General features: G+C 29.7%; 2 protein-coding genes across 3 annotated transcripts; one reads left to right on the top strand and one right to left on the bottom strand.

The window, feature by feature from the left end:
- Window positions 1–2,780: 2,780 nt before the first annotated feature.
- Window positions 2,781–6,987, top strand: LOC108460914 (cystathionine gamma-synthase 1, chloroplastic-like). Its single transcript, XM_017760619.2, has 11 exons — window positions 2,781–3,375; window positions 3,914–4,017; window positions 4,238–4,311; window positions 4,421–4,589; window positions 4,951–5,010; window positions 5,102–5,305; window positions 5,412–5,498; window positions 5,771–5,878; window positions 6,030–6,125; window positions 6,252–6,370; window positions 6,570–6,987. The coding sequence occupies exons 1-11, from the start codon at window positions 2,904–2,906 to the stop codon at window positions 6,694–6,696; spliced, it is 1,620 nt and encodes a 539-aa protein (XP_017616108.2). The 5' UTR covers window positions 2,781–2,903; the 3' UTR covers window positions 6,697–6,987.
- A 5,544-nt stretch (window positions 6,988–12,531) lies between these two features.
- Window positions 12,532–16,737, bottom strand: LOC108459951 (phosphate transporter PHO1 homolog 9-like). Of its 2 annotated transcripts, none has more exons than XM_053027263.1 (13): window positions 15,966–16,737; window positions 15,580–15,871; window positions 15,402–15,450; window positions 15,247–15,318; window positions 15,019–15,148; window positions 14,744–14,864; window positions 14,367–14,625; window positions 14,178–14,282; window positions 14,012–14,056; window positions 13,771–13,920; window positions 13,187–13,471; window positions 12,913–13,052; window positions 12,532–12,833 (listed from the first exon to the last, which is right to left on the bottom strand). In XM_053027263.1, the coding sequence occupies exons 1-13, from the start codon at window positions 16,543–16,545 to the stop codon at window positions 12,734–12,736; spliced, it is 2,328 nt and encodes a 775-aa protein (XP_052883223.1). In that variant the 5' UTR covers window positions 16,546–16,737; the 3' UTR covers window positions 12,532–12,733. The 2 variants fall into 2 exon arrangements, with proteins under 2 accessions (XP_052883223.1, XP_017614834.1); XM_017759345.2 differs by having other exon boundaries at window positions 15,978–16,737.
- Window positions 16,738–17,544: the final 807 nt, after the last annotated feature.

The following is a 17,544-nucleotide window of genomic DNA, read 5'->3' as shown; positions in this document are numbered from 1 at the left end:
AATATATTTTAATAATTAAATACAATAAATTTGTGCATCTCGCATGAATGAAACTAGTTCATATATATCTATATAACTATATATATATAAGGTACTAGTGTCAAGCATCAAGCCCAATGTAATCTACAAAAGAAATAAAAAGTTAAATTTTACATTTAGTTTTTCTAATATGCTCAAATTTAATGTTTAATTTATATATTTTAATTTTAATATAATTTAGTCCCTATATTGTTATAATATTATTAAGTTGTGTAAATAGTTAACACCGTTAACTTTTCGATTAAAATGTTACATTATTATATATAATTTAAATGCCCTAAGTGTCTTAGAGACGGATAATGGTTTTTGTTTCTTTTATGCTTGCCTTGCTTCCTTTTTTGTTTTTTTAATATTATAAGACAGTGATCAAACTTCAATTTAGTCCTTACACTATGCTGAAACTTAGAATTTAATCTATATACCTTATTAGACATAATTTGATATTTATAATTTTATAATGTCATTAATTAGTCTAAATATTTAATATTGTTAACTATTTCAATCAAAATGATTATGTCAATTTTTCTTAGGAACATGATTCCAACGAAAAAATTTATTTTATCACAACAAATTCGAACAAATGTTTTTGAGGAAAAAACTATATAAAACATTTTTAATTTTAATTTTATTTTTACATACCTATCAAGTGACTTTTTTTTAATTTTAAAATGTCACATGAATGAATTTAATTGAAAATTTTTAATAATAATAACAATTAAACCTAAATTGTTAAATCTAAAAATAGAAGGTCAAAAATTTTAAAATAAAAATAGAAATAAATTATATTTTAGACTTTAAATTTATATTCCATAATTCAACACAAATAAAATAATTAGTGTGAAAATAATACTAATATACAATAAAAGTAATAGTCCCAACTTAGTAATTAAAACCAAGAAAGTGACTTATGATCTTGTTGGCACCAACTTTTATGAAATATATGGATTGCACATTGTACCACCAATTTGTCCACTAACATTTCTTAAATCTCAATATTCCTTCTCGCAATTTGAGGGGATTTTTTTTCTTTTGAGTATAATGCAATTCAATTTTATTTTAATGAAATAATTCATTAACACTACATTTAGTTCGCTGTAATAAAATAGAATAGTAATAAAATAAAGTTGTAATATAATAGAACTATAATGAAATAGAATCAGAATCAGAATTCAACTGTTAGGTTGAATGAAATAGAATAAACTGTAATAGTATTTTTATATTTGGTTGGATGAAATGATATTGTACTAGCATAAGGAAAAAATTGAAATAACTTTAACAAAATTTTTGTTAGGTAGATGATTATTATTATTGTTATTAAATTTTAAGATGATTATTATTAAAATATTTTAATAATAAATAATAAATAATTTAATCATATTTTAGTATAGTTATTATTAAATCTAATTTAATAAAAATAATATATAATTTAATCATATTTTTAATATAATTATTTTTATATTAAATTATATTAAACTATTTTTTAGTTTTATACAAAATTATATTAAAATATTTCAATTTTTTGTATTTTCTAAGTCCAAGTTTTAAAGGACTAATTTGAAAATTAAATTTTTTTGTTATTCAATGTTGCATGGAATAGTTATTCTTTTGGTGATACCAAAAAATAGTTATCACTGAAAGATAAGTAATAAGAAAGTAATGATCATTTTATTGAATGAATATTACGTTTAACCAAATAAAAGAATAATTTACCGTTCAATGAATAAGGGGGAATGCTATTCCATTCCTTCCAACCAAACATGGTGTAATAGTATTCAATACAACTAATTCTTTCTTGAATTTCAAAGGGTAATTTAATCCTTGGACCAATTTACAAATTAACATATTACAAAAAAAAAAAAAACTTCATAATGTATATTGAATATTCAAGAGATTTTAATAAAGTTGATACTTAATTGGCGATACTTGATATTAATTCAATTAATTATTTAATATATAAAAATCTTAAATATGATTAGAAGTGAGTAAAATTCACTTAAATTGAAAAATTGAAAAATTTTGAGTTTCGAGTTAATAAAATCGAGTTATTCTATTTTTTCGAGTCAACTTGAATAAGTAATTTGGTTAAATATTACAATTTGAATAACTCAAATAATAGATAGGTGTAAATACTCCTTTGGTCCCTATCAATTTTAAAATGAGCAAATTGATCTCTCTCAACAAAAATTACAAAAAATAAAAATAAAAATATATAAAAGATTTAAAAAATTAAAGAATATATAAAAACGGTAAATTTTTTAAAAATTATAAAATAATAATTGTGGGTTCTTAATAAGTTAATTAAAGATCGAAACTTATCATACTAAAGTGACTGACGTTGTTTTGAACAATTTTCAAATATATATGATTTCAAATTTATGTGTTCTAAAATAAAATTGATTATACTATAACACGATTTTAATTTGACATGTTAATTTTTATTTAACTCAAATAATTTTACTCTATTTAAATAAAAAATTGTGAGTGTATAAAAACAAATTCATATGAATAATTTAATTGAAGTTGCATGTACATATCTCAAACACCCAAATATTCCAGGATTAAAATTAGGGGATATACTCTAGGGGAAAATGAAAAAGATTACTCACCCCACCATATAAACAAATATTTAACCAGTCACTATCTGCCACGTAAGCAAAAACAAGGATGAACCTAACCCTAGTTAAAAACTGACTCCGAAGATTAAAAACAAAATTTCCACAAAACGACAACGGAATTCGCGTATTTAAGTAGTTGGAAGCCGTTGAAGGGGAAAGAAAGAAGGGAGAGCCTTTTCGCATTTCGGAGAAGTCGCAGAAAAGAAATAAAAGAGAGAGTAAGAGAGCTGAAACGGTGTCGTCAAACAAATGGCTGTCTCCTCGTGTTCCTTTCTTCCTAGGGTTTTCAATGCTTATTCTTCATTCGAGTGCCGTTCCGATCCCGACTTCTCCGGTACGCCGACCGGGGAGAAGCCTCGCATCGGTTCTAACGGACGAGTAACGGCATCGTTGTTTTGTACCGGCGGTGGGGGTTTGTCGTCTTTGATCTTTCGTTTCCCCCCGAACTTCGTCCGCCAGCTCAGCGTCAAGGCTCGCCGCAACTGTAGCAACATCGGTGTCGCGCAAGTTGTCGCGGCTTCGTGGTCGAACGGTCCCACTTCCCTTTACCCCTCCTCGGCGGCGGCTGCTGCTTCTCAGGCAGCCGCACCCTCCGTTCCCGTCTCTGATGACGTGGCGGTTGTAGAAGGTTGTATTGACAACGATAGTGTACAGATTGGGGATTCATATGATTCCAAGACATCGTTTTTGAGCTCCGATGGGAGCATCACTGTTCATGCTGGTAAATGGATTAATCATTTCCTCTCTCTTTAAATTTTGTTAAAACATTTCTTTTTGTTTTATTTTTAAATGTTTTGATTTTGAACGGAAAAGAAAAGATATCTATATTTGTGGTTTTGTCGATCTAATATTTACTATAATTGGCAAATATAATACTCAGTTTCTTTCTTATTTTTATTTGGATTTATCATTAATTCATTCTTAATTATTTACAGTTTACTTTAATGATATCATATTATTGGTAATATCTCTAAATATTTTCAAATTTTATGTCACCTTATTACATATATATATTCAATATTTTTCTTTTCTATCTCTAATATTGTTGGTTCTTTTTATTATTTTTAAGAGTTTCACTATTACCTTCACAAGTTCGATTAAAACAAATATATTATGTTATTTGTTTATTATGACTATTATTTATCTCACCAAATTCATATCCGAACAATGCAATTACAAAATGTGAATATTTTGAATTGATGCAATTCAAATTACTCATCCAGACGCTTTTCTAATGGGTTTACGTTTTATTTATGCAGGTGAAAGATTAGGTCGCGGTATAGTTACTGATGCAATTACTACTCCAGTGGTTAATACTTCTGCATATTTCTTTAAGAAAACTCAGGAGCTTATTGACTTCAAGGTATATTAATAGCATCGATTAATCTGTTTTTGCTGTAGATGATGTTTATGTTGATCTATTAGGGTTCTTGTCAAGGTTTCGATTTCAAGAAATGTTTTGGTCTTTTATATGTTAAGTTGCCATTGTCAGGGTTTGGTGCTATATGTTTGCAGTTGTCAAGAAATGATGGTTGTCCCAAAAGTTTTGCTTTGCATTAACATTTAGTCTGATATTATTGCAGGAAAAACGCCATACAAGTTTTGAATATGGGCGGTATGGAAATCCAACCACTGTGGTTGCAGAGGAGAAGATAAGGTTTGGCTGCCTCCATTGTATTTTTCATTACTTTTTGTTAAATGGCATTTGCTTGTCTCTTCTATCCATGTCATTGAAACATTCGTAAGGTGATCTTTCTTTGTTTCAGTGCACTTGAGGGGGCTGAGTCGACCCTGATTATGGCATCTGGAATGTGTGCTAGCACAGTCATGCTGATGGCATTGGTTCCTGCTGGCGGACATATTGTGACAACAACAGATTGCTACAGAAAAACTAGGATATTCATTGAGACCATCCTACCTAAAATGGGAATCTTGGTATGGCTTCAAATTTGTTCACGTTAACTTTCAGTGAATAGTATTTGAGAATTATGGTAACCAAAATGCCTAGAGTTTTTGTGCCAGTCTTGTTTTATTGGGGGCAATTATGTTGAGATATCTTCTTACCAAAATGTTGATGAACCTAGATGAATGTGGTTTTTAACTTAAAAGCTTATACCAGCCCCGTTTCTTTGTTGGAATTTTTTTTTATTATATGTAAGTGAAACTTGATCAGCAACCTAATGAAGTTTGCATCAATTTTAATGCTAGACTTTTCTTGAATTTTATATTTATACAAAGTAGTATGTTGAAGTTTGGTTCATTTCTAATTGCAAACTTGCTATCATCCAACATTCAGGCTACTGTTATTGACCCTGCAGATGTGGATGGACTGGAGTCTGCACTCAACAAGAACAAAGTTAGTAGCATAGGAACTGGTTATCTTTTTATGTTTAGCCTGGACAAAACAATACATTTTGAGTTGAGAGTGAATTATGATTTTCATGCAGGTTTCTCTTTTCTTTACCGAGTCTCCAACAAATCCGTTCCTTAGATGTGTTGACATAGAAAAAGTTTCAAAGTTGTGTCACAGCAAAGGAACACTTGTCTGCATTGATGGTACCTTTGCTACACCTCTTAATCAAAAGGCCCTCGTTCTTGGTGCTGATCTTGTTTTGCACTCTGCAACAAAATTTATTGGTGGACACAATGATGTAAACACTTTCTCTTGTTAATTTAGGCGGTTTGAATTACTTCTTCATTCATGTTTCAATAATCATTAATTCAAGCAATAAACATGTGTAATTCTCGATGTCACAGGTCCTTGCTGGTTGTATAAGTGGTTCTGAGAAGTTGGTTACAGAAATTCGTACTTTGCATCATATTTTGGGTGGTACTCTCAACCCAGTGAGTTGTCCTGACACAACATATTCTTGATGTCTTGTGTTTATGTCACCATATTTCAGTTGCAACTAGATTAACATTGTAATTGCACTGAGTTAAGAGGGCTAGATTGCTGAGGTGGTTGGTTGGATTTCTAGTCAGGAAGAATATGTTGTCATTTCTATAATGATGCTTTAGTGACTTTCAACTTATTCTTTGAAGATTTGTCTCTGAAAAATTCCCCATTATAAGTTGTATGGTTTATAGTAATCTGTTTGTTTCTATTGTTTAAACAGAATGCTGCGTATCTAATCATCAGAGGCATGAAGACACTGCATCTTCGTGTACAGCAACAAAATTCAACAGCATTAAGGATGGCCGAAGTTTTAGAGGCACATCCTAGGGTATGAAATGCAATGACATTTAATAATTCCATTCTTGTTTATCCGTAAAATCCATTTAACGCCACTCAATTTAATAACATTTGATTTATCATATCCTATTCTAACTTGAATTTATTTTCCTGATCCTTGGCTTATTAAATTTCTATGGCAGGTGAAACGCGTCTATTATCCAGGCTTGCCTAGTCATCCTGAACATGAAATTGCCAAGCGGCAAATGACTGGCTTTGGTGGTGTGGTCAGTTTTGAGGTTGGTTTCTTCAACTGCTTTTTAGCATTTTAATTGGGAATTGATCTCTAACCTCTGTTGCTTTCATTTGATGTTTTATTCATGTTAAAAACTTCTCTAACTTTTCATGCCGTCAAAATCATTCAGGTGGATGGAGATCTCATGACCACCATCAAGTTTGTTGATGCATTGAAGATACCATACATTGCTCCATCATTTGGTGGCTGTGAAAGCATTGTTGATCAGCCAGCTATAATGTCCTACTGGTATGACAATATATCCATTTATATCTTGCTTTTGTTCATCGCATACGCAACTACATTTATAGTTGTAAAGAAAAGAAAACATTTGATAGAGACATGGGTATCCCAACATTTGATAGAGACATGGATGGGAACCTTTGTGGAGTTATGTTACAATGTTACGTGATAAATATGTGGTTGTTTGTGCAAAAATATGAAACAGGGATCTTAGCCAAGCTGAGAGGAGCAAGTACGGGATTTTGGATAACTTGATTCGATTCAGCTTCGGGGTTGAAGATTTCGAAGATTTGAAGGCCGATATACTGCAGGCCCTGGAGACCATAGCTTAAATAGCGTTTTGATGTGTTTAGTATTTTTCCTAGTCTAAATGGAGCATGTTGATCTCCAAAAGTACTCTCTGTTGTGTTTGATTTTGGTAGATCCACATTGGTTGAATGAAGTCATGATTTTGGTACCCATGAATAATTTGGAACTTTGGGGGTGCTTGTTTTTAGAAAATTCATCTACCGAAAATGTTTTCTGTATTTTCTTAATCTTATTTTATCTTATTTTATGAGGATAACTTATCAAGTGGAAAGTGATTTATTGGTTAAAATAAATAAGTCCATTTTATTGGAAAACGATTTCACCTCAAGTAATATTTTAGAAAATAATTATTTAGGTATAATTTAATTTTCATATGAAAATTAATTTGAATAAAGCCATTATTATATTAAGGAATTTATTTGGTACATTGTTAATGGAGTTTTAGATTTTATAAATAGAGTTAAGGTTCACAAGTATCTTATCACTGTACAGTAAAATATTAAAAATAAATATTCAAGAAAAAAGATGCCTGAATATTTCAAAGTTGTTTGTAGAATATAAAAAGTACTCTATTAATATACTTGATATTCACCCTTTTAAAAATATTTATAATTTTAAAGTATTAATTTCACATATAATAATTTTCAATATTATTAAACATATATATTAATATTTAAGCATGTAATAAATTATTAATATAATTTATTGTTTTCATAAAATTAGTTAATATTATAATTTTATTTTAATAATAAAATTTACCATTAATAATATTTTTAAATTTATTGAAAATTTTATATTAATATTTTAATACTAACTATATTTTATAATTTATAAATATTTAGTACTAATTGTTTTATAATATATAGTTTTGTTCAACAGTTGTTTTATAATATATTAATTTATTAATAATATAAATGAGTATTATATCAGTGTATGCTCTAATATATTATAAAATATGTAACTTTAAATTAAGTTTTAATTAGATATTGGTTATTATTAGGCACAATAATAAATTTAATTCTCAACATTTACATTTTTTATCAATTTTATTCTTATTCATTTTAAGTTAAATTTGGTCATTAACTTTTCAAAAATAGTCAAATCGCATTTTTATCAAAAATGTTGTCTAAAACATTAATTTTTAATGGTGTTTGTGTGGCAATCCACATGTACTTCATACTAACACGACAATAATTTTCGTATATGCCACATCATTTAAAAATTATAAAATATTCAAAAAATATATAAAAGTTCATAAATTTTAAAAATATATGCTAACTCGGTTTCCGGTGGTACCGAAAAAGGTAGTTTTGGGGCCCCATTTTCGTAAATCGAGCCCGCAAATACTTAATAGAGATGTTTACAAAGTTATAATATTGTTAAATTGAAAATTTGTTAAGCCATTTAGTCAAAAGTGTGAGTAATTAGGATCCAAGGACTAAATTGTAAAATTCAATTACTATAGATTTTTAACTAAAGGTTCAAAATAGCAATTATATTATGTTAGATTATAAGTTAGTGGACGTTATGATTAATTAGCCACTAACTTAAGTTAATTAAAATTAATTTAGTTAAAACATAATTAATTAAACTAATGTATAATTTAATCTTAATATATATAGAACAATTCGATGGGAAGAAAGAGAATATCATCTTCCCCAATCCAATTCTTAGCACGAAATTACAAAACACATAGACAAGTGTTTTGAGCTTTTTGGCTTTAATTTCAAGTAAGTTCCTAGCCATTTTTCTTTGATTTTTACGGAAATTGAATCATGAGAACTTGATCTAGCTAACCCATATACTAATTTGAAAAACTATTAAAGTTTTAGAAAGTTTCCATGGTATGGAATTGAATGATTTTGGTGTTAAATTATTAGAAATTAAGCTTAGTATAAGAAAATGACTAAATTGTAAAGCTTAATTGTTAGTTTCATATATTAGGGACCAAATTGAATAAAATGCAAAACTATCATGAATTATTGGTAGGAGCAGAAAATAGAGGGTCCCTAATGAGTTTTGGTGAAATAAGATTTTAATCCAAGGTTTTAAATTGAAAGTTATGCTTGTCCGATTTTAGGGACGAAATTGAATAATTTGTAAAATTTGGTATTTGATTATGTTTTGATTGAGATTTGATAATGTGATGTGTTTTATGATTATTTGTATCTAACAACAACACTGAATCGTCGAGAGGGAGAGGAAAAACGAAAGTGATCGACGAGTAGCCAAAAATTATAGTTTGTACATTTATAATTTAAAGTTATATAAATTCCTTATATTTTCATATTACATGCATACGGAAGTACTGAGGTAAGTATATAGTAATGGTATAAGTTATTGGATCGATCTTGAATGTGAATTCTCAAAATAGAGGACTAAATTGAATAAAATAGAAAATAGTATGAATAGTTTAAAATATGAATTATGCTATAGAATTGAGTGAGAATATGTATTGATTGATATGAAATACATATGTTATGTTAATGAATTGAATTATTATTGTTTATATGATTGGAAATTTTTATATGTATACTAAATTGTAAATGAAATTGAAATTTGATACCCTATTAACTAGTCAGGTTGAGTCAGATATAGGGTTGAGAAGTCAACTTGAGGTAAGTGGAAATCTTGTTTGTGGTGCTCGTTTTAGTTAAATTACTTAGAATTTTATCCATGTACTAATATGTATTGAATAGGTACAACTAAAAGCAACTCAAGATGATTCAGCAATCAATCAATCTTGCACACAACAATCAGCAATTGAGGTAGATGGCTGTGGCCTTTTGTATTTTGTTTGATGGTTTAGCAACTAACATTCAATTTTTTTAATATTGGAATGTCAAAATGAAGAACTAAGGCATCAATCATCTCAATTTGCATCCCAAACTCCCATGCATCAGTAATCGGTGTAATTTCATCACAACAAGGGGAACTTCTACAAGGGCACCAACATCTAAGGAACCAACAACAATATGCATATGCAAGTAGATCGAGAACTGTTACAACATCTACAACACCAACAAAAAAGGAAAGAACTAGGGCCAATATGACTCACTCCTAGCCTCCCAAACAACAACTAATTAAGCATGTTGCACTTGGACCAAGAGGGAGAACAATCATGCAAGGCCTGAAAATGTATAGAAGTGACAAAATTGGTTTGTAAATCTTTAATGTAAGTAACTTGAAGTTAATCATGCTTATTATGTTGTGTTTAGTTGGTTTATTCATTTTTTATCCTGGAAGAGAAGGCCAGATACTAGTTTCAAGGCTTCACACCAAGCTACAAGTAGCAAAGAAAGTAATGAAAGCTTCAACAACTTTTGCCCCTCTTACCCCAACTAGTGCCTCGCACCAAACACCAACCATTGTGCATCCTCCAACAACCACCTCAAACCAACTAGCAACCATTAAGCCTCCTACAACAAATGTGCCTCCTACATCAACAACCTCAAACCAAGCAACAACCACTAAGGCAAATCCAATGTCATCTCGTAGAGGTGATTTATTGAGTGGAATCACAAAGCTAACTCCAAGAAAAACAATCCCAAAGCAACCGCCAAAACTAACCATTTGGAGATTGTAATTATATTCACATATTTTGTGGGTTTATAAACTTTTGGGTTGAATTGTTATATTTTTGTGCATGGAAACTATTCTTGGGAGTTGTTTTAGTCTCAATTTAGGAAGCTTCTTTGAATTTTTTTTTATTAATTGTTTAATATGCTTTTTAGAAAACATGTGAAAATATGGGAACTTGTTCGCCATTATGTTTTGTGAACTGTTTTGGTCTTAATTTAAAGGGTTGCACAAGATTTCTTTGTGTTTGCAGTAGCTTCTTACATTCTATGTAATATGGAGCAAGTCAAGGAATATGTTTCTTATTGTTTCTTTTCATGCATTACTTGTATTAACATTTGTAGAAACTAAGTAATGCAAAATAAAATTTTATAACCATTTTTACTTTTTCTTGACATTCATGTACTATTAAATTTCTGTTCATTTAATTTCTAGAACTTTGTAAGCAATTAGGACATCCCAACTCAATTCATAACCATGGTTACCAATTATGCAAAGATTCCAACTAATTCTATTACAATTCATAAAATCTGACAACCATATAAAACATCCAAATTAAAATAATTAGAATTTATAACATTGATTACCAATTAGAATTACAACATTCAATCTAATATCAATACTAATAATGACAGTCAATAAGACAAAGAACATCCAAACTAGTTCTATGATAACTCATAACAACATATATTGACATTGATCTTACAAACTAAATGACAAATAAAAAGAAAATAATTCATGACACAAAGAAAGCAACTTTATAAAACAATGCTTCTTTATTACTCTTTGCCACCATTAGCTTTTAAGTCTTTAACGTGTTTTTTTTATTGTCAACCTTCTTCAACAAATTTTGGAGTTCATTCAATTTCAAAATCTTCTTCAACTCAGTGTTCTAAATACGAGTTTCTTGATTTTCACTCAATTCATCAACTACAACATTCTCATGCCTTTCATCCTTTTCTAGCCCTTGAAAAAAAAAGCACAACCTTTCCGCTACATAAAATAAAAATCAAACACGAAAAAACTCTAATAGAACTCCATCAACCCAAATAACATTTCTATTCGCATTCATGTCTAAATAATTGATTTCAAAGGAATTAACAATCTAAATGTTTTTGAAATTTGCAATAAAATTATAATTAAAAAATTCAACTCATTTAAAAACCCAATGGTATTGTCAAATTAAAATCAAAATAAACACTAAATACCTCTTTTTAGTTTGAACAACCATAATTTCTCCCCCTTTACTCCAAGGCATATTGGAAGTACAAATTGGTGCCCTCAAATGGCAGTAATAATAAACATTGCTTGAGCTTCTAAAAATTGACATTGTTCAAATCTTGTGAAATATTGTAGATTTTGATACATAAGAGATGAGTAGAGGAAATATGAAACAAAACTTGAAGAAAAAAGGTAATTATGTGTAGTTTAGATTGGATTATTTATTTTACCCTATTTTTAATTTATAAAATAAATATTTTATTTTATTTTTCATTTTTCAAGTATAATTAATGAAAAATACATTTTAATGACATGTAAAATTTTTGTTGGTTGCAAGGGTTTTAAATAAAGATAACGATGAGATTCATATTTGTTACGAAAATATAGTTTAAGTATTTGATTTGACCAAAAAAGTTTAGGTATCTAAATCAAATAAAGGATATAGTTTGAGGGCCAACTATTAAATTAAGCCATAAAAAATAATATTTTAGCAAGTATTTTCATTTAAAAATAGCAATTGATTCTATTTAAAAGGTTGATGTCAAATTTGATTTTTATTTATTTATTTTAGTTTGAGGGTCAAATTTAACTAAAAAAATAAGGGTCAAATTAACAAAAGATATAAATTAATGTTAAGGATTAAATCCATCATTATACCTTATCATTAAATCTATATAAGATATTATTTATTATAAAATATTATCTTACTATAAACCAAAATCCAATTGTAAGAAAAATGTTTCTATAATATTTTATAACAAATATATTTATATTGTATTTGTATCACTAAAATCAATTTAAAAACAATTTTATGAAAATTTGTCAAACAATACAAAATATTTTACATAAAATTATTTAAACATTAAAATTATTAACTTTTTAAAAAATCAATTTAATTTTCAAAAATAATTTTTTTGGAAAAGTGTTTTTGTAAAACAAACCCATCCATCTATAATGCATTTTCTCAAATGGCTATTTGATGTTTATTTTCAATTTTATTGTGTTAAGAACTAACCATAATAAAAATTAAAGTGTATGCTACACAAAGATTATATTGGTTCTACGTATCAACCAATTTTCTTTTCATAAATTTATAATCAGTCCTTGTACTTTACAATTTTGTAAATAAATTCAAAATAGTAAGATTTTTTTATTATCTAAACTTACAATTTTTTTTCTAAAATTAAAAACTTCAAAATTATTTTTGATTAAATTTTGTTACATACTCTGGTATAAGTTCTCCTTTGGAGAAATTGCTTGTTACATGCTGTTGTCCCCATTGTGATCGTAGCAAAAAGGCAAGGGAACTGATTTGAATGCCCTGTATTTGCCCACATTGTTCAAATGCTCATTCTCCAACCTATCCAATTTCATATCATATATTTACCAAAAATAACCATGATAGTATCTAGTAAAAAGAGAAAGAGTTTAAAAAATACCTGAAGAAATTCCAAATTCCACGACGAATGATCTCCAAGGAAGCAACGACAGCAGTCAAGGCGGTCCCGTGAAGAAAAAGTACAGTTTGAATACCTAAAACTTGTTGCATCCAAACCAGTCTCAACACACAGTTCAACGCCTGCAATTTTACACCCTTTAGTTCCTTAACCTAATCTGATGTTCATTCAAGAGATGGTATTAAAATTGAAAATCCAACATCAAACAACCATGAACATATAGGTAGAAAGAGAAATTAGTGGGATGATTTCTTACCATGGCTAAAAAATAAACAACTTTGTGTGCTAAAACAAGCTTATCCCTAAGCCAAGGATTGCTTGATTTTCTTCTAAGAAGACCCCAATCGATGACAATGTCCCAATATGTATTAAAAATGGTTGCCATCCCAGAAGTTGCAGCCGCCAATACCAGCCATGCTGTTGTCTTCTGCTTTTGGAACTGATAAATTGTCCTAAGGGCAACCGCTGCTATGGTTGATAAGTATTTCAGGCCATTCACACCATGTGCTGCATCTTTTTCTTCCAATAAACGTCTAAGGCACTACAAGATATGCACAACAAAGCTTTTAAACAAATGAATATGGTAATTTTACAATAGTACCATCCCATACTCGTGTTTCAATACATAAGATTTTATAAAAATACATACCGATCTTATAAGGTGTAAGTTGAATTGAAATTTTATGGATTCAAGTTATTTTACCAACCTTAAATATGATCTTTTAAAACGATACAAAATATATGAAAATTATTAAAAAATTAAAAATACCCGTATGTAATATATACCCATAATCCATACAGATATTTTACATGCAATTTGAACTATGTGTCACCAATTACCTGAATGAAACGGAGCCAGTAAGGAACAATGGCTACAACAATGTAAAAAACTCTATAAACTTCACTGTCCTCACACTTGTTCGATCTCTCTCTAAAGTTTCCCCAAACATAGTAGCAAAGGTAGAACTCCAAACTTCTAAATGCTTGAACCTGCGCTTATATATGTATGTATAATGTGAATAGATATTGACAAGAAAACAAATTTAAGCAGGTTTCAGTAGTTACAGTAAAGTTATCGAACCTGGCTTGTAAGTTGATCTGCCAAGAAGAAATCAGGGAGGGTGACCTACATGGTCATAACATAAAGATAATTTATATGTAAATTGGTCTCCGAACTATGCACTTTTTAACAATTTGATACCTAAATGGAAAGGGAAAAAAGGATCACAATTGAAAGTTGGAGGTACCTTGTAAAGAGGTGCACAAACACAGCGAAATGCACATCTGATAAGAAAGAATCGGCTTGAACGATATATGATATTGAAAGGACAGAATGCTATTGAAACCACAAGCTGAAATTCACAATAAGAAGAACCAGGTCATTTTTCAGTGAGAAAAAAGGAAAATATAGTAAATAAGTTATGTAAAAGACATACAATGAGGAGGAAGAGTGGGATTAATTCGGTTAAAGTTCGGAATGTTTGAGTGCGAGGGTCAATCTCTATATCCAAATGTGAGATGACAGCAGCTAATGTAAGCAAAGAAAGACCAGAAGTGAGGAGGAGGAGTTGTCGATATCCCAACTCGGTGCCTTGCTTGAAACCAAATATAAATGGACAGTTAATTCGATAACGCTTCCAAAAGTATGTGTTTCCAGCGTACATGAGCATGTGCAGTGCTACGTAACCAAACAGGCTGCAAAGAATAGTGATGAAGCACAATCATCATTTTCATCACTCAAGTATTAATTACTCGTATTAGATGGCATGTAAGCTGGCTCAAATTGACGGGTTCTACATTCGAGTAACTGTACCTGTAAAGTGGAAAGATGTTGACCATATACTGATCACGTTCTACACTATTAAGAAGAGCTCTTGCATGTAAATTCACAATGATTGCCACTATTAGTGCAATGGAGCAACCTGAGAACAAGCCTGCATGTCAACACAAATTTGTTATGGAGACAGAAAAATCCCAATATAGTTTAACTCGGTTGCTTGTCCTTTAAAAAAAGAAATAGGATTCAAATCCCAACATTTAAAACTTATTTTTCCCATCTCATTTAGTGCCAAAAGAAAAAGTGTTTACCATATAAAAATGTAATTCTATGTCTTTCCCTTTTAGCTTGAGATCTTAGCTTTTTCATTCCTTTTCTGCGATTTCCATTAGCAAAGTGTTTTGCATATGTATCCTCCACCCTTTCCATAAGTGTAGTAACCTGTCAAACATAAAACAAAAAAGAGCTAAGTTGGGTGGCAAAGGGGATGTAGTCGTACTTGAAAAGTCATATCCTTGTGCTACTTAGCTATTTCTAACCTCATCAGAGCTGCCAAAGTAAGACTTGTCCACCATCTGTAAGTAAGCTTTTGATGCATTTCGAGATGTGATCTGCATGCTACCAGTTCGAATCAACCAACAATATTCTGATTTCATTTTATTTTTAACCCGTAAAAAAGGTGACTTTCACTAACCTTGTCATATTTCTTCATGATCTTGGAAAATGCCAATTGATTCAGAAAGCTGATAAATCAAACAAATACAGATATGATTGTATATCAAATGCCCCACCAAAAAAATAAACAGATTTTAATTTACTTATTAAAAACAGAAAAAAAAAAAAAAAGAAACAGAGGAAGCCATTGAAATTACCAGTAGCTTTTCAAAAGTCTAAGCTTTCTGTAGAATTCAACAATAGCCCTTGTGATTTTCTCCTCAGCTGTCCTCAGTTCTTTCCTGCTGAATGATAAGTTTGATTTTGAACTTTTGATGACAGCTTTGAGTGTTGATAATGGAGTTCCAACCTCAACATTGATCTTTACATGATCCAAAACCTCTAATGGAGCTGCCTTAAAACCCTCTTTCTTATTACCTTCCCCTCCATTGATTCCATCATTATCTTCCTTCTTTTTCTCTTCTTGGATAACATTCATCATTGACCATGCTACACACAACCAGAGTGCAACAACTTAAGAAAACTTGGAATCGGACTGCTTAAACAAAACCCAGATTTTTTTCCTGGTTTTCGGTTCACTTACCTTGATTTCCACCGTTAGTGGGATGATCAATTGATGATGAATTGGAAGAAAATCCATTAGGAACAAGGTTTACAACATCATTTTCTCCAATAACTGGATTATCAACCTTAATCCTAAGAGCAATCAAGGCATTCATTTGTTTACTCAACTCATCAGCTTCCACAATAACTTCTGCAACGTTCTTCTTGTAAAACTTGATAACCTTATTGAATTCATCATCAAGTCTCCTAAAGAAAACAAGTTCATGTTCAGCTCCTTCTTCATTTGACCTGAGAAACATGGTCTGGTAATCCCCTTCTCCGTCTCTTCCTTGCACTGCACTTACCAATATCACTTCATCTTCATTGTTATTCAATGTTGACTCTGGTCGAAACCGGCTTGTTAGTCCACTGAAAGCTCTGTAAAGTGATGCATTTCTCTTCAATTTTCCTTTTATTGTTGCTGCCATTGGAGACGGTACGTTGTTCAATTGCTTGAACCTTAAGATATCTTTCAGTATTGATTTCAGATTGCTGTAATCCACGTATGCTTCCTGCCATTCCTGCACCATTTGTGCTTCAAATTCTTTTCCAAACTTCATCTTCTTCCACCATAAATTAGAGAACCCCAAAGATTAAAACAAAGAAAATTGAGAATTGCAATGTGTTTATTCTTTTTCAATGATTTTGATGAGTTTTGAAGTTAAATACATAGAAACTTCAATTTGCAAACTATGTCCTACACTCTTTCTTACTTGCATCCTTTATTAATGTGATGTCTTGCTGACCATTTCTCCTCCATAACCTCTATCAGTTAAAAGGTTATTAATGAAGTAAAAGAGAATAGCAAAAAAAAAAAAAAAAAAAGTCAAAAAAACATAAAATAAAAACAATTATATTGCTCAAAATAAAAAAAAATATGGGGACGATTGTATAAATTAACCTAAAATTTTGTTTAAAATAATTATTTAATGCACCACGTCAGTTTACTGTTACACCGTTAACGACAATTAATGATTCAGTGACTAAAATGTTACAATGCGATAACTCAAGTGAATAAAACATAATATTACAAACATAAGTGACTAAAATATAACCTGATATAAATAAACGTAACTATTTTAATAGTTTACTCTTTAATAACACTCTTTTATAATTATTTCATGGTGTCCAAACACGCTTTCTTAATTAAATTAACATAATTAATTTTTAAAAATTATATTTATTATTTTGAATATTTTAATTAATTAAACTTTACAAGATATATATTTTAGGAATTACTTCAAATTCTTAAAATACTTTTTTCCCAAACTTTATTACTAATAAATAAAAAACCAAAGTTAAAAAACTTTAACCAATAAAAATGAAATTATAAAAAGAAAAAGAGTTATAGGACAGTGTTGGTAATGGAGGATAAATGTTTGGCCAAACTCTCTCGATAAAAGTCAATTTACATGGCAACAAAAGTAAGAGACTTTTTGCTCAAAAAAAAGTAAACGACTTGTAAAAAAAAAATCAAAGTTTTATTTTTGGAACTGAAATTATTCCTTCAAATTTTAATATTTCAATATCATATGAAGAGAAAACAACTACAAACGCGT

Source organism: Gossypium arboreum, chromosome 4 (genome assembly GCF_025698485.1).
Source record: "Gossypium arboreum isolate Shixiya-1 chromosome 4, ASM2569848v2, whole genome shotgun sequence".
In the NCBI taxonomy this organism is placed as follows: domain Eukaryota; kingdom Viridiplantae; phylum Streptophyta; class Magnoliopsida; order Malvales; family Malvaceae; genus Gossypium; species Gossypium arboreum.
This window is presented reverse-complemented; position numbering and strand designations above follow the sequence as displayed.